Here is a 26,117-nt window from a genome sequence, read left to right on the forward strand (position 1 = left end):
CATTTTATCAAAAAGCTGGTGAACTAGACAAAGATAAACAAAGTCCAGGTTTCACTCAGCAAATAAATCAATAGTCACATCTTTCCCCAGAGACGGTTCCCACTTTGAAGCATAAAACTCAGTGTTTAATGTGGGTGCTTCTTGTGTCAAGACGCCGCACATCCGACGAAATTAAGCATTTGCACAAATAAAAACATGTATAGTCCTGGAGGTATTGAAAACATTTCAAATATCTATGTAAAACAAATTTGACAATTAAAAGAAAAAAAATGCTCGACATCAGTTGAACACACATTGGCTCTTTATTTCAACAGCTCCCCCGACGAGCTCGTAGCAAAATATTCAAACCACCCCGTTCATTATAAACTGACATCACTAGAGGGGAAGACACGTTTGTCTGGGAAGATTTAAAAGTGGAATCAATGCGAACAAAGAGCAAAACTCCTCACACTTGCTGACCTGCAGCATCAGAAACATCTCACTGCGCAGTTAACAGGTAGTACGTTTTGGCTTTGGCATCTTCTGAGTGAACGAATACCGAGTATTGCAACTGTTAGGAGGTAGAAGGAAAATAGCTAATTGTCATTGAAGTAGCTAACTTGCATTTTGGGACACCTAGAAAAAGGGCATACAGATCAATGTCTAAACGGGGGAAACTTCATTAAAATATATATATAAAAGCAGTATAAAAAAAGGGGGGGGGGGGGAAAAAGCACCTCACCATTTCAAAGGGTATTTAAATTAAGTGCTTCCATAAAAAGGTGGGACATGACAACGTAAAAAACTAAGAAATCCAGGGGGGGGGGGGGGGGAGGGGAACTGCAGGACGACCTTCAGACGGGTGGTGTGGTTCCTTTGTATTATTGCATTCTGGATTGGTGCTGCAAACCGCAGCGTAATACCGCAGCGGTCAAACAGAAAGTAGGTCCAAGTGGTTCTTAAAAACGAGCGCCTGTGTTCACTGCACCTCGGCAACCACGTCAGGCCCCGCCCAGTCGGCCCCCGCGCGGAGATTTGCATAAATAACTAACTTTGCTATAGTTAAATGAAACTTTTAGGGACTTCATGAAATCCCCTTCTGGTGGCACAATCCCAGAAGGCGTTTCCTCATTGGGGGTGAGAGTAGTTCGGGGGGGGGGGGGGGCAGTGTGTACAGAGGCAGTTGGGAGGTGCTCAAAGCTTCTTCAGTCGGCTGTACAGGTCTCTCTTGCTGCGCTCGCCGGCCCACGTGCGACTCTTGAGGCGAAACTTCCTCAGGTCCTCCTTGAAGTCCTCGTGGTGCATCGGCCGGTAGGCCTGAGGTTCACATTGCGACTGCGTGGGAGAGAACGGGACGAGTTCAAAACTACTGTTACAAAACCAGAGATAAAAAGGTCACGAGTATTTACTCAACTGGGGAGGACGGCTCACCCAAGAGCTGCAATAGATTCAAATGGTCGTGCAATGATCATGATCCGACTCGCTCAACAAAAGCAGCCGTGTTCCTTCGGTCAACAACAGTTTAAGTGAGGAAGCTGAAGCAAAACAGACCTGGAAATGGGGGAAGAAGTCCTTGTACCCGCCCTTGAGGATGTAGAGCTCCGGGTAGTGCAGGACGGGGTACTCGTTGACGGCGCGGTCTCGCTCGCGGACGAAGCGGCACATTCGGGGGCCGCGCTCCGACGAGAACTCGCAGTGGAAGATGATGACGACGCGCTTGTCCGGGCAGGACGGGACGATGGGCGCTTTGAGGAGGAAGTCCTCCACCTGGTCCTCCTGGTGCAGGTTCAGAGCGCCCTGCGCCGACAAAGACCAGCAGACTTAGGACCAAGTCTCCTGCAGACAATCACTTTCCCATTGTGCCGGGTAAACGCTCTAGAAAGAGATTCTCGCTCACCTTGATGTGACCCCCGTCAAACTCGTAGGGGTAGCGGCAGTCCATGACGATCACCTGCTCGACCAGCTGATCGAACTGGGAGGACAGAGCCGCCACCATCTGAAGAACCACAGAGAAAAGTTATTTAGAAACATGGCCGACGGCGCACGCAGCGCGGCTCACGTTAGCGCTGCACTCACCGTGTCCGGAGTGATGTACTTGAGGTCTTGGTGTTTTCCTTCAACGGTCGGCAGCACGAAGGGCTGAAGGACAAAAAACAAAGACGGGATTAGACGAGTCGTTGCACGCGGTCCGGTCAGCAGAGGGAGGAACAGAGCGGCGGCCATGTTACCTTGGTGAAATCTCCTATCAGCTCGCTGGAGCCGTCCTCGCCGTCCAGCAGCTTCTCGATGTCCGTCTGGCAGCAGGACTTTGACCTCTGGAGCAGTGAGCAGCTCTGGAAGGGAAGACGAGGCGATTTGAGAACGTCTGCAAAGCAGTTTCTCCACTTCCTCTGAACCGGTTTCCCCCCCTGTGGACTCTGGGCTGAGCGTTTGCATTCTAGTCAAAGGATCTCTAGTGTCACACAGGAAACGCTTCGGTCCGGCTCCACGCCGGGGGACTCACCAGTCTCGGGGATTCGGGGTTCTGTTCCACGCTGGTGACCTGCGTTCCCGCCACGCTGCGTCGCCTCTTCACGCGGACCGGCGTGTTCTCGTCCCCGGGGTGGTCGGGCCGCTTGGCGCAGGGGCGGGACGGGAGCGGGCCGGGCGCGGAGGGGGAGCGGAACAGGCTGCGCGGTCGGCAGTGGATCACCGGCTGAGGGAGGAAATAGAAACGATCAAACTCAACGGGGCGTTTGTTTTACGAGCTTAAGAAACGCAGCGTGACGCAAACGTTTCAGCGTCTGGATTCGTGCGTCGGCGTCAGACACAAAGAAGCCATCTTTTGTTCGCCGGTGGACGAACTTACAGAGTCTTCTCCCGAGCCGTCGGTCACCAGCGGGGCCGTGAGCAGGCTCGCCATTCCCATCGGCATCGCCGAGTCGTTCTGGGGGAGACGAGGTCACCAAACGTTAGTGACATGGACAAAAATAAAAATAAAAACTAAAGTGGGACGTTCTGATGATTGAGCGTGCGAGCGAGCGAGACTCACCTCCATGTTGTCGTCCAGAACCTCCAGGAAGCCGTCGTCCTCGTCCTCGTCGTTGAGAAGCGACGGGCGCCTCACGAACACGGGGCTGGAGTCGAAGAAGTCGAGGTGCTGGATCGGAGGCGGCGGTGAGAACTGGACGAGAGAAAAGAGGCGTGTTAGCGTCTTTCCAGGAGCGGCAGCCGTGCACAGCCCTGAAGGCTGGGGGGGGGGGGGGGGCTCTCGTACCATGAGGGCCGGCGCCGAGCTGGGCCGGCGGGCGAACGCGTCCTTGCTGCGACTGCCGTTGAAGGAGCGAATGCGGCAGCGGGACACCGGCTTGGTTGGTTTCTTGAATTCAAAGCCCTCCTGAGAAATAAATTAATAAATAAATATATAATTTATTATAAATAAATAAATATATTTTTTTTAACATTAGCAACCGCTAAGCTACAGACACACCATAAGATACCGTATCCTGTGATTGGCTTAATCTCCCTTTAAAAATAACTCCTGATATGGTTATGAGAAGTATTCCACTAATCCATACGATGCAAAGCTTTCACCACGGCAACAAATGGCCTGTGTGCGCATTACATAAGTTCTGCGGTTGCTAGAGAGTCTATGACATCATCACTGACCTCGGGCATGTTTTCCTTGTTCTCGCAGTGAGAGCTGGTGGCGGCCGACATTTTGGAGGGTGGCTGTCCAAATATTCCATAGCGGTGGGAATCCGTTTCCTGTCCTTTTAGAGATGGACTGTAGCACTGGAGCTGGAGCTGAAGGGGGCAGAAGGGGGGGGGCAACCATAAACAAGCCGTCCTGAAGAAGCAGGTTTTAAACTCATTAAATATAAAAAAGTGCATTCAAAACAAATTGTTGTTTCATGATTCATAGCAGGTTTATTTTATCACGAGGAATTTTTTGACATTGTGCTTTACGGATAACAGCCAGTTTAACACCACTTCAATCAGCCTTAAGGCCTATAAAAAAAAAATAAGAGTGATAAATGTACTTACTGGCAATGAGTTGATTCTTCTGATGGGCATCCTCCTGTGATTCATAGAAGACAGGACACGTTGTGGTGAATACAAACCAAATAAAAACAGGCTACAGGGCAGCGTGATGGGTAAGATACGGTTTGCTCTTTAAAGAGCAAAAATAAAATCCACTAATGGGGTTCTGCTCTATGAAACTACTTACTCGTTGACAACTCTGCTCGACTGTTGAATGGCCTTTTCAAATCTGTAAAAAAAAAACCCACATAATTCAAAATCGGCATTTAAATAAAATGATCAGAAAGGAAAAATAAGGACGCAACTAACAATGAAAAGATAGAAAAAGCACAAAGGTCGTAAACAACTTTTACATTTTAAGCGACAAAATTAGTCACCATTACTTTTCGGCGCAAAACGTCTTCATGAGACCTACGGAGGCCGGAAGGCACCTTGTGCTCTTACAACACAGATAAAAGAATCTGGAGGACCGGTTGGGGCGAGAGGAAGTGGGGTGAATGGACGGAGAGGGGGGGGCTATGCGTCCGAGCAATGCCCACCTGTATGCTAAATGAGCAGAGAGCCGCGTTTGAGTGGGGGAGGGAGGGAGGATGGGGGGGGGGGCTGCAGAGATCAGCTAATCTACCACATGCCTGCTGCAGCAACGCCGCCAACCCCTTTTCTGCAAGAGCCTTTTGTTAGTGGAGGAGAGAGCGTGTCCCATTCAATGCAGACCGGGAGGAGGGAGGGCAGTTCTTCTCCAGGGTGCCCTCATTTCTATAGCCCCTTGACGCAGAAACCCCCCCCCCCCTTATTCCTATTGATATAACTGTGCATAAGAAGAGTGTGCCAAAACCCAGAAGGGTGGGCTATCATTAAACACCAAGCGCCGGGCCACGTCCTCCCCCAACCTGGAGAAACTCCTAGCAACCGGGCCGGAGGTGAATGAGGTCTTGAGGACCAAATGCTGCTGTAAAGGAAGTCTCACATTGGACAGCGGCAGATGTCCACCGAGACCAACCTCAGGCCTGAGAAGAAGGGGCCACCCAAGATTAGCAGAGGGAGGATATGCTGACAGACTGGTCTAGATAACAAGGTGGCCCTGCACCTTCCAAGCTAACGTAACGCCTGTTGCCCCATCGCTTAAATAAATGTCGAAGGAGGGACCGAGCAGGTCACACAGTGATGAAAGTGTTTGCAAAGCTACAAACTGGGAATCTGTTGTGACATCTCGGGAGAAGGAACGCTGTATTACGGTTTGTCTCAATGCAAAAAAATGCACACGACTTTGAAAAAAATTCAAATAAATCAAAACTTTGAGTACAACGTTTCCAATGGGATATGAATCCTAGCATTACCCTGGACTTAAAGACTGGAAAGTTAAGATCACATGTCTTTCTGTTAATCTTCTTAGTAAGAAGAGAAAAAATGAGTGAGGCCGTTCCCTGGAAGCCAACGGTAGAAACAATAATCCTACAGATGAGTCAGCTGAGCCCAAGCGCGGGTGGAGGTTGGGTTGGAGGGTGGAGGGTGGGTTGGAGGAGAAGGGGGGGGGGGTTGTCTGGATAAGCAGAGGGGCACAGTTTATGGACTGATTGATTAGAACAGACATGACGAGGACAGTTCAACTTACGAGTCGTCCAATTCAACAGCATCCATGGGGCTGGGGGGATCCATGCCGAGGCCTGAAGGGACACATTTGTCTCAGGTCAACACGAGCATCGGGTGGTAAAGTGGCACCAAGGGCCACATGAATACCGGTGGATTAGAGGCAAATACCCAACCGGCTTAAATGGAAACAACAGTAAATTGGGATTTGACTTTAAACAGAAACAAAAAGTTTTGAAAAAAAAGAACATAATCTTTGCAAATGTACTTATGTACTAAAAAAAATAAAGACCACATCATGAGGACATTCGGTGACAGGAGATGCGGTAGATTTACATTTGTCCCCTTGGGCATCGCTTCCAACAGCATCAATTAGCAGAGACAATAGCTTGTTCAGGGACTCACCAGCATCAGAGGAGACGTCAGAAGCGAAGGAGGGAATCTTCTCGAGGGGTGCGTGCTTTCTCCTTTTCGGGGTGTCGCATAGGCTGTGTGTGTGTGGGGAAACATGAACACGGGTCAGTGATGTGGACATTAAACCAAGCGGTGCACGCTATGAAGACACCAGGTTGCATCCACGTCTTGAACAACGGCAACAGTTAAAAGTACAAAAGAAGAAATAAGAGGTCAAATGTGACAACAATACCTTCCGAGTACGGCCAAGTTGTTCATGTCCAGGGCCAAATTGGTGACAGGAGACAGCACAGTGGCGGGTCCGGGGGACAACAGGTCCCTGCAGTGAGAGTTCTTTGTGCCCAACTCGGGCAGAAAGAGCGAGGAGAGCCCGGGGATCGCATCGGGCCTTCTTTTCAAAACAGCACTAACGGGACTAGTTGGGACAAAAATATCATCGGACTCCATCTTTACACGTCCGACGTGTTTGAATCCCGCAGACGGTGTCGCTCTGCGGAGGATCGGGTTGGAATTTTGGGGTCGGAAAGGCACGAATTAGCAAGACGGTCCAAACTTCAAGCTAACCCGGAAGCTAACCAGTTAGCTAGCAGCAATTTAAGAAAACATTCCCAAATGTAGCATCCGAAACACCGGGTGGAAGCGACTCGACGGTTTCGCGCGGACTCGAATTTGGATTCGGTTCTTCTAATTGCTAGAGCCACATAGCTGTTGTGTGTGTCAGAGAGCTGCGGCGCGGCGAACTCCCCCTCTGACAGCCCCCTGGTTTCTGAGAAAAAAAAGGACCGCAGCAGCACGTATTTATGTTCAAAATAGAAGCTCCGGAGCGGCAATATTTCAGCCAATCAGCGCCGTTGTTACACCCAGCGGACCAATCAGAGCGAGGGACGACGCTCCGCCGCTGTCCCGTCACCGGATGGGGGAGAGAGGAAGGAGGATGTGACACAACCCTTTAAAATATCCATCTTTCTTTCTTCTCTGATATCTTTTGTTCTCGATTCTCTACCGCGGGTTTTTTTTTTTTATCAATTGATTCATCGAAACAGAAAATATATGTACAGAACACTGATGAATAGATCTGCTTTTTGGACGTTAGATACATGTGTAGTTGAGTAAATGTGGAGTAGTAGTGCTAAAGTTTAGGTTGTGATCAGTGAAACAGGTCAGAGCTTTGCGAACCTCTATCTTGTCAAAATGGCTGCATTGCAAGTCAAAAAGAGGCGTAGTGTTTGTTCACAAAAGACAACAACACGTGGGCAGAAATCATGTGTATGCAATGACATTGTTACATGGTGTCATTGCATCGCTCTTATATTAAATAGATGAGTTAGTAAATCGTTTTTCCACTGATTACTTCCTTTTTTGCGGTTTCTCTCCCTTCCAATCACACCAGAGCTCACGTTCCTTCTCTCTTCAATCCGGTCAAATGTACAAATGTTTCTAACAAGGACAAACGCAAACAACAGATTATTGACGCCGGATAAAGATGCATCAATTTAATGTCCAGCGTCACTCCTTGTCTGTAGTTAGAACGTTGGCAACTGGAGTCTGTGAAAAGTCACATATGTGATTTTATTTTAAAGAAGGAAACGATTTGCTTCTTCTGGTTTGCATTTGTTTCCTTTATGCAAGGCAGCAAACCGGTCAGTTTTAGTCTCAGTGCACCGCTGCTACTTCCTTTGTCTTGCAGCCGGCCTGTAAAGTCTTCTAGATAAGAACCCGATGTCTCGCTGTGTCACCTCAGGTTTCCTCCCCAGGCCTCCATTTTGAAAGGCTGGAGCGCTGTTGTTGCTCCGCTAACAGGGGCCATAACTCATGTTTATAACGTTGAACACAACATTTCTAACAAAACCGGCGCACACACCCCTGTAACTAGTCCAACCAGACTGCAGTTCAACCGACACAAACAGACAGATGTTCCCAGTAGAAACACCTCAACATTCAGCATACCTCTATACCTCTAAACAGGTTTATGCCGCTTCTGCAACTCTGCGTTTGATTCATTTTTAGATTCCGCCACCAGGAGTCCAGATTTCTCATGCGCAGTCCTGGTTATGTTTACTAAATGTGCAGTTGTGTTTCATTCAGATTCTGGTCTCTTGTCATGCAGGACAACGCCAGTTCTTTTGTATTCAGAAGAGGAGGCCTCTCAGTATCATTTTGAGCCAACCTGGAGCTGTGAGCACGGGGGCGTACTGACCTTCGGCTCGTGGAGGAACCAACGGTCTTTGTTCGGGTAAAGTATCTGCGTGATTTGCATCCCCGATGTAAATGAAGTTTAACTAGAAAATGCATTTCCTGCTGAAAATGCGTTGGAATGCAAAAAGCTGAAAGCTGAAATGAATATTTAAAAAAAGCTGAAAATACAGAAAGTTGAAGGGAATTTGAATATATCTGAAATTACAGATATTAGAAAAGCTGAAATGAATTTGAAATTGCTGAAAATACAGAAATGGGAGAAGCTGAAAGGATTTAATAGATTTGCTGAAAGAGCAGAAATGAAAACAGCTGAAATAAATGTGAAATATTGCAAAGCAAAGCAGAAGTTGCAGGAGCTTAAATTAATTTAAAACAGTACAGAAATAACAAAAGCTGAGATGAATAAAAAGAGGTTTAAAATTGTTTGTAGTAATATTAGTAGTAGTAGTAGTTATAGTTGTAATTGTGGTATTAGTAGTACTAGCAGAAGTTGGTTTAGTATCAATAGCAGTAGAAACCGCTGGAACACTATTAGCCATAGTAGTATTTGTAATAACATTAGTAGTAGTTGTAGTATTAATAGCAGTAGAAATACTAGTAGTATGGTAGTAGAAGTATCAGTTGTAGTACTAGAAGTACGAGTAATATTCGTAGTGGGAGACAGAATGTTTGTTATTCACACTTAAAAGTTTTTTATTAATAGGCCTCATCACAGACAATACAGTAAAAATTCCCTCCATGGGGCTTTTATTTTGAAATTATTGGATTGGGTGGGGTGGGGGGTGTAGATAGAGGGAGGGAGGGTGAGAGGGTGAGGAAGGGAATGGTGGTGAGGAAGAGATAGAGAGGGAGAGAGAGAGGAGGAGAATTAGACAGACTGACTGACTGACTGAGAGTGATTAACAGTGAGAAGAGGTCAGGGTGGAGGGGGGAGGGGGGGCGAGTGTCTTTATCATATTGGTCTGTTGACAGAAAGCATAGCTGCGTCATGTGACTCCACTAATCAGGTCACAAGGAGCAGCTGTGAGCCACAGACAGAGATCCTGCAGCGTGTGAGTGCTCGTAACCACGACAACGACGCACCTGTGCGGCTGCAAAAGGGGAGACATGGCAGCAAGTTACACAGAATCCACACCTCAGACAAATGGGAACCAGCGAAAAACTATAACAGCTATCTAAAAAATACGGCGTTTGTATGAGACCCAAGACTCTACCGAACGCGTGGATGTGTTTTTATGTCTGTCCGGTAATAAATACGGCTCCTATGGCCGTTGACAGAACGTGTACCTTGTGGATTTTTGTGAGAAATATGTCGGCAGATTTGTATTGGAGCCTATGGGGCTTTTGGCAGAGGTTGTGTCACTCAAACACTCCTTGCGCCAAAACTAAAAAACTCTGGGATTCCATGAACACATTAATCCAATCAGCACAACCATGCCCTCATTAATCTGAAGAAATGAAGCCTCTAGAGTGTATACTTTGGCTGCAAGGACAGAAGTTCCATATTTTTTTAACCAGATTCCTGCGATGCCCCACACTCTAGCCGTCGAGCTCTCCACTCTAGCAGACGCAATACACACTCATGTAAAAGTCAGAAACGGAGCGAAGAACTAGTGAAACATAATCAGTGATTATGAAAAAAGTACAATAGATATCAAGAAGCAGTTTTTTTCATAAAATAGTTGAGACCTGTGTCAACATTTCAAAGTTGAAATGGTGTCTGTAGCTGAAAGATTGGCGAAGCTGAAGAATCTGAAAGTTGAAGAAGTTTAAGAGGATTTGAAAAACGATCTCCATTGGAAAACCATGTTAAAATATTAATGATTATAGATTTATATAAATTCAAGCTTAAGAGCTAAAAAGCTGAAAAGTCATAGCACCCCTCTCCTGAAGGAGCTGAATAATTTTATATTTGAATGGTTTTAATAGCTGAAAGTGTGAAGGAGTTGAAAGGCGGCGCGGAAGAAATAGAAGAAACATAATAAGTCGGAATAAAGATTCGAAGAACAATACTTGGAATGCATCTCAATGCATTCCAACAATGAACTTCCCTGGAGAGGTTCCACGGGGCCCCACACCCCACATCTGAAAAGAAGAGACACGATCAGGGGGGGGCGGGTTACACCTTCTTCCCTCACACACAGACCAGCACCCACGGGTCTCTGCAGACACTCCAACAGAACCAAAGAGCCACAGTCTGTCGACGCACCGAGGCTCCGGAGGCTGAAACACGAAGACAAAGATCACGCCGTCGTTGATCACTTCGTCTCTCTGTCGTGCAAGAATCACATCCTTCTAAATCTTGTGTTTCTTCATTTACGGACTATTTAGGTTTATTATTTAAAAAGGCTTTCTGGACAACGTTTGTTGTTTCTCTGCAAAGATATTTCACAGTTTATCTTGCAATCATTACCCGAGAGTGAGTAACCATGAAAAAACAACTTGATAACTCTGGAAGGAGAAAATTAATCAACAACAATTTTGATAATAAAATTCAATCTTGCTTGAGTTTCTCCAATGTGCAGATTTGCTGCTTTTCTCTGATTTTTCATGAGCCATGATATCTTTGGACTATTGGTCCGACAGAATCACATCTGAAGACGTCAGTTGGACTTATTTTCCACCAGGTTGAAACATCAGCCCATATCATCTAATGGCCGTATCAATATTAATGTGGCTTTTTCTCTTGACCTGAAACTCTTTGCCTGGCTTGGTCTCCCCTCTAAGAAATGGTTTCAGCCTCGATATCTGACTGAACCACACAAATCATGTGCACAAATCTGAGTCAGCGACAATGTGATTTGTTTTTAACAGCTAGAACTTCCTTCCCTAAAAACGAGGAAGAACCTGCAAAGCATATGACTTAACAAACATGGTAAAAGCTGAAATAAAAAGTGCTCTATGGATAAAGTGTCTTTCCGCAGTGTACTAAAGGAAGTCTGTATTCATCTGGCAGGTAAACACACGGTGTGGCATCAGTCGGATCGAGGAAACCTGCAATCGTGACTTTCACAATCGGTTCTTCCTCACCGACGACCTCATTACTCGACAATCAGAGCAGCTTTCAATCCCATCATTTACAGCTGGGACGAGCTGGGAGGGAGGGGGGGTTACACACATATACACACACACACTGACACACACACACACACACACACACACACACACTGACACACACGCACTGACACACACACACACACACTGACACCCCTACACACACACACACTGACACACACACACACACACACACACACTGACACACACACACACTGACACACACACACACACACACACACTGACACACACACACACACACACACTGACACACACACACACACACACACTGACACACACACACACACATACACACACGCACACACACTGACACACACACACACACACTGACACACACACATACAGTGACACACACACACTGACACACACACACACACAGTGACACACACACACTGACACACACACACACTAACACACACTGACACACACACACACACACACACACACACACAGTGACACACACACACTGACACACACACACACACACGCATGCACACACAAACCCCCCCCCACACACACACACACAGACACACGCACACACACACACACACCCTCACACACACACACACGGACATGCACACACACACACCCACACAGACACACACACACGCATGTACACACACACACAGACACACACACACACTAATGCTCATAAAGCGCATATATATATGCACAGTAACACATTTTATTTTACAATATATACAATATGTATATATATATATATATATATATATATATATATATACAGTAATTAACATGAAGCCCTTAAGGGAGCTTAGTTGCACATGTTGGATGCAAAATCGAATCATACTTGTGTACCTGTACAGGTACCCTCAAAGCTGTACTTCAACACGGTATTTGTGTCAATGGTCTGGGGAGGAACAACTGACGGCAGGACGGCAGAGAGCGGCTGAGTGGACCCTTACTTGTGCGTTTGCATTTGTGTTATCTGTAAATGGGATGCAGCAGCATTACCATTGACGCTAGTTCAATCAGCCCATTGACACACACTCAGAGATAAAGAGCGGCCAGACGGTCTGATGACGCACCGTTTACATGAAAATGTCTCCCGGCGTCATTCCCCAGCAGTGTGCGTTGTGTGTTTTCTCTCCCGGCTATAAATGGCCTTTTCTTTCCCCCACAGGAGCCAAATACTGTGACCAATAACTAAGAGACCGGCCGCTACATGTAGAATCAAATCTTTTTTCTGCATGTAAATCCTGCCCTGTGTAACCTCGGTTCTTAATAATGAAAAGTACATAGAACCTTTGTTGTTTGGCTGATGACAGCGGCATTAATCTCTAGTGAGTAAATAAATACTAACCTGTGAGAGACTCCAGATGATGAAGAAGGCGATTAGGTCCATGATGAAGAAAACCAGCAAAACTATGAAACATCAATCAAAGTCTAGTAGAACCTACGACGTTTCTAGAGGACTTTTCCTGATTCCTCATTTCATTTCATCCTTCTGTCAAACCACAATCTCTACTTCCGTTTGGGTCACTCAGTGTAATAATCAGTCCAGTGGACTTTTTCTAAATTACCATTATGGACAGAGCCAGGCGAAATGTTTTCTCCTTGTTCTGGTGTTTTTGCTAAGCTAAGCTAAGCTAAGCTAAGCTAACTGTCTGTAAGATCACAGACACGATGGTGGTATCGATCTACTACCTGTAACGACTGTGCAGAACAACAGGACTCCCTCAACACACCAGCTGGTCCATTAGTAATATTATTACAGTATTTCTGGTTTCCCCCCGTCAGACTTTTCTGATAAGAGTCTTTTCAAAATGAGCACGAGAGAAAGGAACCCATGCAGATAAGTTGCAGGGCATCGTGTTTCCTGTCAGTAGATTAAAGTAAAGGACAGTCCGCCTGTGGGTTTTGTGTGTGCTTGTCCACAATTAGGCTGATGTGAAGATGTGAGGAGACCTTCAACTTCGCCACCACATTAAAGACATCTGATTTTGAGGAAACACTTCAGTGGATCTGCTGCCGTGGAGAAGGTTTAATAATTAACCACGCCGTCTTTTCCTGCTCTAAACGCTCCTAAAGAGAGGAATGAAGGCACATGGAGACGACCCCCCCCCGCACCTCCTCCCTGGTCTTCATCCATACCATTGTTCCCTCTTATTGTCCCCGCTGGTGTCAATGCAGACTCTCCCCATGTAAAGGTCATTGGTCCACTGGTCCCCCACTGACCAGCCCCCCCCTCACACTCTCACACACAGACCTCCAGGCTCAGGTCGAGGAGGAAGGAGCAGACATCTGCCGGCGGAGGAGGTCCGGCCGCCAACAGATGGACGCCTGGGTGGCGGGAGAAGGCTTTCGGCCTCCGGCCGGGAATTCTGGAGGCAAAGGCAGACAAAGGGGCGAGGAGGGGGGGAGGACGGCAGGCCGTCAGGGTGTGTGTGGGGGTCAAAGGGGGTCAGAGAAAGGAAGGAGGAGGATTTGAGTTTATTTTACGTGACGATTGAGATGCATATAAAATTAAACACAGCAGAGTATAAAAAAACGTATCAGTACCTAATCTGGATTTTAATGCGTTTATTTATTCGAAAGCAGACAATATGTAGATTATTTATTATTGTACAACCTTTTGTATTTTGACTGTCTTAGTTTGTCTCTTAAAATAGAGTAATAGAGTAAAATAGAGTCTTCTTTTATCAAATGAAAAGACATGAGATATTAATCCATATTGAAAATATTTGCAGTTAAAAATGTATTACGCTTTATAGTACATTGTGATATATAACGCTGCTTAACCATTAATGAGTGAGTACTAATAATGTAATAATAATTGAGACCCATTCATTCTGCATTGAGTACTTTTACTTTATTTTGCAAGTGCACCGTCTTTATTATACTTACAAACTCTTACTTATCAATGCACCCTTTCTTACAGGGTGGTGTCAGTACTTCTGCTGAAGCCGAGTCTTCTGTTCTGGGTGGATAACCGACCCTTCAGGTTCTGGGTCTCATGAGGCAGGTTTTGTGATTTTTGGGCTGCATAAATTGGACCGACTTGACTTTCATTTGATAAATCACAGAGATTCAGGCTGCGCAGACGGTCTCATCTCTGCTCAGTCGAAGCTCCGCCCACTCGCTCTGCACGCCGTTTACATGTTTAAATGTGAGGCCCGGGTTCGGTGTGCTTGTCTGTTGAGTCCTGCTGCAGCAAACCAAACCAAAACCTATCAGGCCCAGCGTGAGGATTTGTGTGTGAATACACTCGAGTGTTGAGAGCCTTTAATTAGCTGATCTTAATCTATGCGGCTCCCTGCGTGTCGGGGGCTCAAACTCTGAGGCCCAAAGATTCGTTAGAAACCGCCGGCGTTCACAGGAAAAGCTTCATGATCAGACTATAAGGTTCTTTTTTACTAGGTTGCAATCAATGGCAAATAACTGATTTATTCTTTTTGGATTTAACATCAAAACAAACAAACTAGAGCGAACAATGACATCATCAATTGTTAATTTGTCTAATGTGTTTGTCAATCACCATAATTCCTGCTTCGTGGTCCCTTTAAATGGTGTGTGAATAGTTAAAGATTGATCAATACCACAGTATAACAACGTTAAATCATGTTTATGTGTTTTATTTAAATACTTATTATGGGAATAACATTCTTCCATTAATTAATTACTAACCGTGATCAGGAAAATTCTAAACTCAGGCTCGTTTTATCTTCCAGAGCTTCAGCAGCATCTCGTGGTCGTGTTGCATTCTTTCTTTCCCGATCCCACATTTATTAACATTTATTCTTATTCGTTATTCTGCATGTTGGTGGTTACGACTCCATTAACATTTAGAAGTTGCCGTTTGATAAACTGACTTTGACTCATTCTCGCTCTATTAAATCCGCCTGCTCTTCATGTGTTAATGCTTTTTGTGTCACCCTGATATCCCGTCCAGAAGCAGTGACTCTCCTGTCTGACTGCTGATGGGAGTGATGGGCACACGTGTGTGTGTGTGTGTTACATACATCGTGAATACTGCATGGGAAGCAGTTGGCAGCGGTTGGCCGCCCATCTGTCAGAGGCTGAGCAGGGGCCTCATTTAAAAAACGGATCAGACAGAGAGTTATTACTCATGCATGAGGTCAGGGATTAAAAGTTAATAAGCTCAACAAGTATCAAAGGTAACGTTATTAAATGTTCATAAACTCCACAATTAGCAGCCCTTGAATGTAATGTGTCCCGAATGATTGATCGTTTATTAATACGGGATTAATTGGAGGTTTGGGGGGGTTAAACATCCTGTTCAGAGGACACTCGGCTATCATTTTATTCTGAAGAGTCTCTCTGCAGACCTTCTGAGGTCAGAACGTTTGAGACGGAGCTCATCAACAACGCTGCAGCACCTCGCCGTCCTTTTAGCGTCTTCGGATGAGATTAAAAAACTTTGATGAACAAAGCTCACAAAGGTTTTGGGGTCGTTTCTTAGTGTCGGAGTGGAAAACCTGTGAGTTTGTCGCCATGAAACACGAGCGCTCGTCTTGATTGTGCTGTGCACGTGTGCCTGGTTTAATACGTTTCACTGGCATTATCAAAACCATCTGTAAAAGATTATTCATGTACAAAAGGAACATGCCAATAATAAAAAGTGAATGGATAAATTAAGGGGGAAAAGCACAAACAATGCAGCTGTTGATTAATCATTTTAAGAGAAATCCATAGTTACGCTTAATTCACAAACGTGTGAGTAGGTTGGACAGAGGAGGGCGGGGGGAGGATAACATCTACGTCACAATATAATTGAAATGCCATTTGATATTTGATCTTTTTCCACACTAGTTCATCTGTTTCCCAGAAGGCAGTAATGATGAACAGCATCTCAGCACGCTGACGCCACCTGCTGGGTGTTTGAAAAACCGCAAGCTGGCGCCAATCAAATTTAGGACTACAACAAAGTCTGGACTACAACAATGGTGGTGATGTCCTGCTGGAGGGGGTGAGAGCCTCATCTAGAGGCCACTTGAAGAATGACGCATATTACATTTATTTGTTCAGGAATCAACAGCGGGAGGCTCAGAGGTCACGATACAAACCCAACGAATGAATTTGAATTTGAAATATTTAATGACAATAGTAAAACATTTAAGATACACATTGTTGTCAGTGTAGAAATACACAACAATGAGACTTATAGACTTATGATTATCTGAAGTATAAGAGGCTGCATTTACTGCGCATACATCTGCTTTATTCCCAAATCTTGTGTAATCTGTGTGTTTGACTAAATTAGTCCTTTTTCCAACCACATATTGTTATGTAATTTTCATCAGATCTTTGCTATTGTTGATTTTGATAAAACTCTGCATAATTCATTTCGGTCTGTTGATAAATATGTGCGCGCCTCTGGATGAAGACGCAGCGGTGTTTCATCTGGCTTGTTTGGCAGGTTTTTCCTCACTTGCTTCTACCTTGGTCGCCCACCAGATGTCCCCAGATGTTCACCACATCTCTGTCAGCCTGCGTGTGTGGTCCCGTTTGAAGTGTTCGGTCAGCTCTTGTAAAAAAAAAACACTAAATTAGCCACGGTGTCCCTTTGCTTGTTGCAGAGGTTAAAGCATGAGGAAGTGAGGTGTAATGCGCCCGTAGGTGGGCTGTCTGCACTAATCATGGCGTCCATCGCGGCCCCGCCATTGTGAGCGTGTCTGTCTTTGTTTGGAGCTTCTCCGTGGAGACCGCTGCTTTGATCTGCTGTCCAGCCCAGAGTAACGTGGACGGGGACAATAGAGAACCACCTAAGGTGCGATGACAGTAAACCTGCATCAGTACAGAGAGGACACCCGGCCTCCTCCGGCAGAGAAAATGATGTGTCATTTAAGTTTAACTGGTGTGGGGTTTTTTAATGGTGTTTAAAGCCCATTGAGCTCCATTAAAAGACATCGATGAGCGTCGGCCTTCACTGTGTGACCTGCTGCTTCATCACCACAAACATGCACACTGAAGTCTGATTAGACTCAGTCCAACATGAACCGCCCTGCCGCCCCAAACGCTCACACAGCCCAGCATGACGCTGGCTCTTTAAATCCCCAGGAAGTGGTGTATGTTGGTTTTATCTACATGGAGAGTTAAGTGGAATCCTTTTTTGGGGGGTGTGCACACAGTCAAATGCATCCATGTGACTATGCACAGGTCAGAGGTACTAAACATGTACAGCGACCACCTGTGGGGGGCAGGTGGACGGGTGCAACAAACACCAACTGTGGATTCACAGCCTTTTAAGCTTAAATGCTCGCGGCTGAAGGCTGCAGACAAGAGGGGTGGACGGTTAACTTTGGTCTTTTCATGGCATTGGCTCTGAGAAGCGTTCCTCATTTTAAATGCACCTTTTATGGAGAGAATCCTTTAAAAGAAACCATTAAATCCGCTTCACACTCCAGTCTGAAGCCGTCCGGTTGAATATGCAGGTTTGTCATCATTTTCCGATAAAAGGCCCGGGGAGGTGTGTGTGTGTGTGTGTGTGTGTGTGTGTGTGTGTGTGTGTGGGGGGGGGGGTCGAGGAAGTGTGGCAGTAATATAAGCAAACAGAGAATGTGAAGAGAGGAAATGGCCTGTCCTCATAATCACAGCCCAGGAGCAGCAGTGCATTCAGCTCGCAGCGCCGGGTGCTCGGCCGCTCTGCCTCCTTTCAATGCGAGTCCTGCGAGCGGCGCTTTATGGACAAGCCCTGACACCCACAGGAAGTGTAAACAGAGGTCAAGTGTTAAAGTCCAACCCGCCAATTCTCACCTCCATTAAAAAGGGGCTTGAGGGGAGGGGGGGTGGGGGGGCACAGAGCCCTCAAAGCACCTGGGAAGGGGCCCCTTTAAACACGACAATGATTGGTTTCATAAAGAAGCTACGAATCAGCAAACATGTGAAATGTCCACAGGGCATTTCCATCTTATGCATTCAAGTCGCTGTTTAGTTTTCTAAAGTTTAGTTTTAGAATCAGATAAGAGCCACGTGAGAAAGTATTAACGTTCTACTAAAAAACACTTAAAAAATAAACTGCATGTGTGACTACTAAAGGGTATTTTGAACTTTGCTAGAAATCCACATTTTGTGAAGAATGGGCTTCTTTAAATATAAAAAATATTTAAACCACTATGTGTAAAAGATGCATAGAGCAACAACTGCAAACACGCTTTGTGAAGGAGAAGATCTTGCCACCTGTGCACCTTGCTCTCTGCACCTAATGACCGGCCAAATAAAATGTCCCGTTCAGGAAGAATCCGGCCTGCTCGGTGCCGAGGTGAAGGGAACCAACCCAGAGCTCATGCATGCGATACATCTGCTTCCATTCAACGACAAAGAACAGGTTTTGCTGAAGCTAACTGGATGTAGCATAATGTTCATCGTGCATGAGGGCGACCGTCATCCTTCTCATTTCGGTGAATGTTCTCTTAAAGGGCATCTTTCTGACCCCAGCGGCTCTTCACCTGGCGAAGGTCGAAGCGCTGCTCTCCATCTGGCACGTAAACTGGACTTATTTCATTTGCTTCCCCTCAGCTCAGTGGTGCAGTGGCTGTACGAGTGTCAGACAGGCCGAATACACAAGTCCTCCGTTCCCGGGACGGGACCGTCGTGACAAGTCAGCAGATACCGATCAGGGACCAAGTTAATCCCTCATTAAGTTGGTAATGACATGGAAGCTCTTTACTGTGAGAGGACTCTCTGGGACTAAGTGGCCACTGTTAAGGCCCGAGGAGAGCAGCTCGTACAGTGGCACTTCACAGGTGTCGATGCTAATGCTAATGGCCGCTTAGCGGGAGAAGCGAGCGGCGGGCGCTTGGAGGTCGTGCCTCCTGCGACGCGTGTAAATGAAAAACACACGGGATCTGCATAGCGGTGCGCCATCAGTGCTGGAATCACTCGGTTCATTTCACATTTGAGCCTTTTAGCTGCCTCGTATCACTATTCCTATCGTTTGTGGAATCGGCCGCACAAAGACAAAGTTCATCACGTGTTACACAAAGTGTCCACGAGGGGGGAATTATAATTTAAAAATGAGGACTTTACTACTGTAAGAGCTTTCATGAGGCTTGAAATCAAACATATTGACATAGTCCTGTTTCATTTTGGTGACGTCTTAAATCTACTGTAGATGAACTGAGAGACAGTTTAACTTAAGACTTGACTTTCAATCCACCGGCAAGATGAAATTCACATCGCTATATATTTCATTTAACATCGGTGTTTTAAAATATTATCTGAATAAAACGTCATAAACTATTTTAACGTCCGTATGAAAAGAAATACTTGCATACTTTGATGCAAAGTATGTATTTTAAGCAGGACAGAGAGGTGTGCACGTTGAGACATGTTCTGGACGAGTGTCCCACGGGTGTCCCGTCAATGGTTACCCACACAGGAGCCTTATCAACGACTCAATGGGAGTCGTTGATAAGGGAATGACTGATAATGAGTGATTGATAATGGCAATTATAGCAAAAATCCAATTTGGCAAGAATATGTCTTTTGTCTTTTGCCACATAAGCAAACCTGCATGACGTTTAACACTTGAAACGACGAGTTGGAGGAGACACTCACTGTTGAAGCTGCAGCTTCAGAGCAGGTGTTTCAGTTGCAACTCGAGTCCAATCCTGCTCCTCGTGCGGCCGCTGAAAACGGACACGCGTGAGCGCGCAGCCGAGCCTGCATGTGTACTGGAGGCAGACGGAGCTCACCTGGCCTTCACCTGGACTCCCAGTCACAGTCAAGGTGAGGGCCCGAGGCCCAGCAGGTCCCCGTAAGGAGCCCGAGGGGACAGGGGACAGGGGACAGGGGACAGGGCCGCTCCGCACCGCCTTGCAAACGGCTTCATAAAGTCATTAGCGATGGATGTGCGTGGACAGGAAAGGCCCAGATTACAGTGCCTGTTGAATGTGTCGTCCAGGTGGGAAAACGATCCCCTTTCACCTCAATAATCATAATGATGACAGTGTTTCTCCATCCTTTTGTTTCACTCAATCACGTGTGAGGCAGGACAGAGTTTCTGCATCTGATGTCCGTGTGATCTGACATAACTGCTGTATTAATACAGTTCATAGCGCCCATTCTTAGATCAGCTTTGATCTGTAAAGCACCATGAGGTACGCTGGGATTCTCCCATGAGAGCAGAAGATTAAAACAGACAATTTACTACAAATCTAATATTTCTTCGGAATCCATGATGTACAACTGAAAGTGTTACAGAAAGGCTGTACTTTGACTTTTAAGGTGCTCTGAGTATTTTGCATGTTTTGCTACTATTTCACTATTTACTTTTGACTGTACAGACAGTGTTAGTGACAAATCTCTATTGATTGTGAAGAAAATACAACATATGTTAACGCAACATGATCCAAACATAATTTATAATATGACAATCAAAAAATGAACAAACCTGGAGAGGGACCTCCTTAAGAATTAAAACTTAACTTCATAATACTCACTTTACTTTTTAATTCACAAAGCTGCAATAGACACACCGTTGTCCCTGTTACCATTAACTTACATCTGGTACGTTCACCTTTATTGAGGAGAATAACTGTAGAGTTATATCACTTTTAAGTTGTTTTATAAACATACATTTCTGCATCATTAATATGCCACATATGCTAAACACCACAATGCACAGAGTATGTGACCATTTGATTGAACTAGATGTTCCTGCATGAGTTGTTTGCACACTGAGATGCTTAAGATTGAAATATTTGAATTGAATAGCTTTATTAATGCTTCTAGAAGTGAAAGCAAATCCTAAAAGGAGACCACTTTGCATTCTGCAGCTAATAGCTGATACTGAATGAAGTGCTGATGAGCAGTTTCAAGCTGTTGGTGGGGGGGGGGGGGGGGGGGGGCATAGAGCCATTAGCGAGCAGCCCCTTCAGCTTCTTTCTCCTCTCGGCCCATGACTATGTAAAGAGGACTCTCCGGGACAATGGGCCGTGTATTCCTTGTCTGGCTCCAATACACAAGGGACACGTTGCCTTCACTGCAGCATCGTGAGAGGACACGCAGGGTTCACTGCCGATATCACGAGAAAGACACGTCAGCATATTCAGCCAGAACTGTGCAGGAGCCCTCGGGTGCAAGAGGCCGTAATAGTCCTCTCTTTGGTTTATCTTCACTGGATGTGCAGGGCTCTCACCCATTAACTCTTTAGCCTATACAACATTCAAATACATGTTAAAATGTGCAACAGAAGTTTCCAAAGGTCAACATGAAGCCTTCAAATGTTTCATTCACTCATTCAGTTCATCTTCGTCAAAGTGGAGTTCACTGTTTGGCCTTTTTGTTCTTTGTTAATTCCACATTAGTTTGACTCGTTGTCGCTGCTTCTGCAAATAAAAACCTTACTTTGCCCTTTTTTCAAACGCCCGGTTGGCCTCAGAAACATCTGCACTCCTCACCGAACGCGTCACTTTGACGGGCAGCTTTCATGTTAACTCGAGGTTTCAACAGTGAATGTGAATTGGGAGATCTGTCAGGACGGAGGGGCCTTTTTCTGCAGTGCGCGCCAGCAAACAGCGCGCATGGGGTGGGTGGTCCGGTCGTACCGGCATCACAAGAAGCATCCTTATTGTTCAGGCCAGGTCGACAAAGTCTGTGTTTGCCGTCGTCATTAGACATTCTAGTGTCAGTGAAAGAGGATAAATAGAAGGGCGCGAGGTCAAAGGGAACGGGCGCTTCGCTGCGGCGTTTAAATGTGTTTTAACAGTTACTTAAGGCTGCGCGGAGCCTCCGTGCCACCTCCAAATGATGGAAATGAGGCTGGAGAGTTTGCAGAGCTGGCAATAATCCCAGTTGAAAGAGAGGACGCCTTTGTGTCTTTGTGTAAGAAAGCAAATCACTTCCTTTAAAGAAGCCGCGTCTTCATCTTCAAACCTTTAAATGAGAGATCGATGGAACAGCAAAATGTGCCTTTTCACAGTAAAGGTCGCTTTTTATTTCATTCACACGCAGCTTTGTGTTTGAACACGAAATGAATCCAACCTGCAGATTAAAGGGTTGGTTTTAGGAGCGAACCCCAGCAGAGGCCTTTCCCTGTCCGACCATCGCAGGATGGGATGGATCAACCTGTGGATTAACGCCGTGCTTGAGATTAGCGGAGTTGCACAGTTCGGTAAAAAAAGAAAAAAGAAAAAACATCCGACCCGCTGAATCTGACGCCTCAATTACGCACGGCAGTTATTCCGTTTTAGAGAGTCACACCGCAGCTGTTAAAAATCACACTCTGGAAAAAGGGCACATTCATTTTGGACAAAAAAAAATAGATGATGGGAATTTACATACAGGAGCGGCTCTTGATTTAAAGCTGCTTGAGACGATCACAAGTCTACTGCCCCTAAACTATGAGGTTGGAGAAAGTGCGTCGAAAGGATTGTAAGATAAAAATAAAGTCGCGTTCAACTCAGTAAATTCTCTGTTATTGCAGCTTGAAATCGGCTTCCAATTGTTCCGCTGCTTAAAGCAACATAAAAGCCTCCAAACAGGATGATTTGGTAACATCAAGGCTTTCCCAGCGGTAATGATTACATTTGGACTTAAGATCCATGCAAGAACTTGTATCCCAGTAAATCTCCTGAGTTCCCTGCCATCACCCCCCCCCCCCCCCCCCCCCCTCCCCGTCCACCTCCCCTCCCTCCCACGCCCCCCGGCGCTTCAAAAGCCTTGTCATTCAAAGGGTTAGGATGTTTGACAATCCCAGCTTGTACTACTCCAGCAATTAATTGGATACGATGTCGGGATGTTCGTTTCTCTCATCTGCTACTTAGAAAGACAAAGGGCCGACGGGGGGCTGTTGACACCTCCGTGTCCGGCTGGGGTATAAATGAGGAGCCTCCGCAGGACGACCGGCATTCACTTTCCTGCTGCACTCGGACCATCGCCTTGATTTCTGGAAAGGATCGAGATCTTTTTTCACCCATTTTCAACCCGAAACAAGCGTCGGTCAGAATGCAGGTGCCCAACAGACCGGTGGGAGCTTATGGATACTCAGTGCGTAATTACGCACCGGCACCGCTCTACCCGCAGTACCAGGGGACGACGAAGCCTGCCAGCGGGAAATCTTTCACCATCGACGCTTTGCTCGCCAAGCCGGCGAGCGCAACCAGCTGCCGGGCGAGTCCTCCTCCGTGCGGAGAGAAATGCCATCCGGGATACCCGGTTCTGCCTCTCGCCGGACACGCGGGCTTACCGATGGCTGCGTCACCTTACGTCTACTCTCCAAACATGTTGCACTCCGTGCTCCACGCGCAACCCGGATACTCGGTCTACTGCTGCCCACCTTTCTCCTACACGTCCTCGTGTCGCGGAGCATTTTACGCACAAGGTAAAAAAAAAAAGAGTTCTCTCACTATGCATCGGATGTATCCGAGCGAGCCCTAAACGTCTAAATGAAGCGCGGCAGTGTGATTAAACGCGACCTCTCTTTGCAGCTTCCATGTCCAAAGTGAACGCCGGGCTGCATGCTTTCAAAACTAAAGGTGGCAAGTCGAAACGGATGCGCACCAGCTTCACTAGCGAGCAGCTCTCCCGGCTGGAGAAGGAGTTCGCGCGGCAGCAGTACATGGTGGGGTCGGAGCGGTTCCTCCTGGCCTCCGCCCTCCAGCTCACAGAAGCTCAGGTGAGAAACGGAGACATTTTTAGACACATAGCAACAGAAACGTATCGTATCTACACTTGCTTGCTATACTGGATTTTGTTCTCAAATGAATGTCGTGTTTGTTTCGCTCTCCAGGTCAAAGTCTGGTTTCAGAACCGACGCATCAAGTGGCGCAAACAGAGTCTGGAGCAGCAGCAGGCCAAGCTGGCCAAGCTGGGTCTGGCCGCCCCGCTAAAAAGCCCCGGATCCGAGGGCCAGGGGGACGAAGTGGATGAGGACGAGGAGTTCTCCGACCTGGACGTGGACATTGACGTGTCAGATGACTCTGCTGAGCACTGCTGACCGGACACCACTGGACTCTTTGAGACTTTTTGTACATACTGCTGAGAAAAGGGGGCCTGTGTCTCCAAATACGGATATTTAATAGATTTATAGTTATATATTTAAATGTTCTTGCTCTTTGATAAACTCACTTTGCCTGTTTGGTACATTTGAATGACATGATTAAATATATTTTATGACATTAATGCCAACAGTGTCGTGTTTATTCCATCGTATTTGGCCAGGTGTTAAAGGTCAAAGGTTACATTTACAGAACCCATTTATTATTTGCACATGTGACACAGCTGGGACATTTTAACAGCGCGTTTTGCTGCCTCAGGTGAGACGCTTCAGTTTCAAACGCAGTAACAAAAGTCATCCGGTTCCTCAGATGTTTTTCTCTGTGTTCTTGTTACTGGTTTCAGGATCAGTTTGGAAAACAAAACTCTTCTGTCCAATAATCAGGATAAAAAAACCTGATGGCTGTTGATGTTTGTTTAGAATCAGCTCAAATGACTCCAAGCTAATTCACTTCTTAAAATATTTAATTCATTAAAATGTGATTTTCAAATCTGAAATATTCAACTCATTTCAACTTTCATCTTGTATTTTAATGTTAAAGAAAACTCTTAAAATGAGAAAGTGGGGCAATCTTTTAGAAAAACAACTAAATATCAAAGACACGTGTTGTCAAATCTGACTCATTTCAACCAAATGCGTTTCAATTTTAAGAGCACGTAAGCGCTTTCATTAGGAGATCACTTTGATTATTGAAGTAAACATGTGACCAGATTGAGATCAGTGTCCGAAACTGATTAAGAGAGTGAACCTGTCTAATGTATCCCATCAAACCATCGCCGCGCCCTTTGACCTCCACTTATTGCTCCTCTCGTCCCACTCTGAACATTTCCCCCTCGGTTGGATCCGCGCTGAAGTCTGGGACGGACTCGGGTTCCCCTCTGGTTCGAGCTAAGCAAATAAATAACCCGCTCAGGGCTTATGCTGGGTCTCACTGTTTAATCTGTTTAAACGGTCAATACGCCTGTTCTCACTGCCCCTCAACAGACGGGCCCCCCCCCCCCCCCACTCGGCAGGTGTCCCGTCCCGGGCTCCATTGAGACGCCTGGTCGTCCCTTCAGGTGGAAGCAGCTCCCGCTGTCTGCTGAAGCCGGCCTGGCAGACATGAGGGATGAACCAGGAGGTGCGGAACGGATCGGGACGTAGCTAATGAGTCCATCAGAGCGGCTAATCGCGCTGGTGGACCCGAGAGTCCCGTCCCGCGGAGAACCACGGCGCATTGAGCCTCCACGATCCTCACGTTTGTTTCACTATAACTTTCCAGGTGATGAATGTATTATCACAGACTTTTACCTTCCATATAGATTTAGACAGCCGTACGTGACTTGTGTGTCCAGAGAAGTGTTCAACCAACCGCCCCCCCCCCCTTTGCTTTTGATCTGTAATGTAAATGCAGTAATTTCTTGAGCAAAACACTCGAGAATAAAGGTCCCTCTTCCGTGAAGAAAATCTCCTCCATCAAGAAGATGAGTGAAAGCAAAATCAGATGAGCTGCTTGTAATGCTGTTCCACGTCGGGGACATTTAGAATGCTCTTCTGTGTAAACCCATCAAACACATGCAGCAGAGGAGCAGTGAGAGGGAGAAGAAGGAGACGGCGGCAGGTCACGGTATCAAAGGGAGAAGTTTAATAAACGCTAACCGAGCAGATCTCTTACTCTGCCCCCCCCCCTGCTGTCTCCTGGTGTCTCTCCGTCTGATTGAGGCCGAGCGAGCAGAATTTGTGCAAAAACCCCAGAGAGCCGTTCCTGATGTGATCAGCCCCCCTCCTCCTCCTCCTCCTCCTCCTCCTCACAGCCCAACGTAATCCCATTGAGGCAAAGAAAGAAGCAGTCAGAGGCCTGGGAAAGCCTGGAGAGTCCTGG

The 26,117-nt window shown here is 46.3% G+C and overlaps 2 protein-coding genes and 1 long non-coding RNA gene across 4 annotated transcripts; 1 reads left to right on the plus strand and 2 right to left on the minus strand.

Moving 5' to 3' along the window:
- Window positions 1-283: 283 nt before the first annotated feature.
- cdc25b (cell division cycle 25B) lies at window positions 284-8,280 on the minus strand. 2 transcript variants are annotated; one of them, XM_040199947.2, is made up of 15 exons: window positions 6,236-8,280; window positions 5,995-6,077; window positions 5,615-5,666; window positions 4,190-4,231; window positions 4,006-4,039; window positions 3,628-3,765; window positions 3,236-3,355; window positions 3,011-3,142; window positions 2,828-2,905; window positions 2,483-2,674; window positions 2,208-2,312; window positions 2,056-2,118; window positions 1,877-1,975; window positions 1,531-1,776; window positions 284-1,314 (listed from the first exon to the last, which is right to left on the minus strand). In XM_040199947.2, the coding sequence occupies exons 1-15, from the start codon at window positions 6,448-6,450 to the stop codon at window positions 1,174-1,176; spliced, it is 1,740 nt and encodes a 579-aa protein (XP_040055881.2). In that variant the 5' UTR covers window positions 6,451-8,280; the 3' UTR covers window positions 284-1,173. The 2 variants fall into 2 exon arrangements, with proteins under 2 accessions (XP_040055881.2, XP_077945454.1); XM_078089328.1 differs by having other exon boundaries at window positions 3,011-3,355.
- Window positions 8,281-10,239: 1,959 nt separating this feature from the next.
- LOC144388390 (uncharacterized) lies at window positions 10,240-12,724 on the minus strand. Its single transcript, XR_013452753.1, has 3 exons — window positions 12,599-12,724; window positions 10,356-10,422; window positions 10,240-10,284 (listed from the first exon to the last, which is right to left on the minus strand). It is a non-coding gene; the product is annotated as an uncharacterized LOC144388390 (long non-coding RNA).
- Window positions 12,725-23,078: 10,354 nt separating this feature from the next.
- On the plus strand, window positions 23,079-24,381 carry noto (notochord homeobox). The gene is made up of 3 exons (XM_040199778.2): window positions 23,079-23,581; window positions 23,688-23,875; window positions 23,990-24,381. The coding sequence occupies exons 1-3, from the start codon at window positions 23,206-23,208 to the stop codon at window positions 24,194-24,196; spliced, it is 771 nt and encodes a 256-aa protein (XP_040055712.1). The 5' UTR covers window positions 23,079-23,205; the 3' UTR covers window positions 24,197-24,381.
- The last annotated feature ends 1,736 nt before the right edge of the window (window positions 24,382-26,117 follow it).

This window comes from Gasterosteus aculeatus, chromosome 15 (assembly GCF_964276395.1).
Source record: "Gasterosteus aculeatus chromosome 15, fGasAcu3.hap1.1, whole genome shotgun sequence".
NCBI classification, from domain to species: domain Eukaryota; kingdom Metazoa; phylum Chordata; class Actinopteri; order Perciformes; family Gasterosteidae; genus Gasterosteus; species Gasterosteus aculeatus.

What these genes read in the sequence shown, in the direction of transcription:
- cdc25b (XM_078089328.1), bottom strand. Translation starts at nt 6,450, where the DNA reads ATGGAGTCCGATGATATTTTTGTCCCAACTAGTCCCGTTAGTGCTGTT. An exon ending in AACTTGGCCGTACTCGGAAG is followed by an intron (nt 6,078 to 6,235) that starts GTATTGTTGTCA and finishes ACACACACACAG; the next exon opens with CCTATGCGACACCCCGAAAA. An exon ending in TTGACGGGGGTCACATCAAG is followed by an intron (nt 1,777 to 1,876) that starts GTGAGCGAGAAT and finishes TTGTCGGCGCAG; the next exon opens with GGCGCTCTGAACCTGCACCA.
- noto (XM_040199778.2), top strand. Translation starts at nt 23,206, where the DNA reads ATGCAGGTGCCCAACAGACCGGTGGGAGCTTATGGATACTCAGTGCGT. An exon ending in CGGAGCATTTTACGCACAAG is followed by an intron (nt 23,582 to 23,687) that starts GTAAAAAAAAAA and finishes CTCTCTTTGCAG; the next exon opens with CTTCCATGTCCAAAGTGAAC. An exon ending in TCCAGCTCACAGAAGCTCAG is followed by an intron (nt 23,876 to 23,989) that starts GTGAGAAACGGA and finishes TTCGCTCTCCAG; the next exon opens with GTCAAAGTCTGGTTTCAGAA.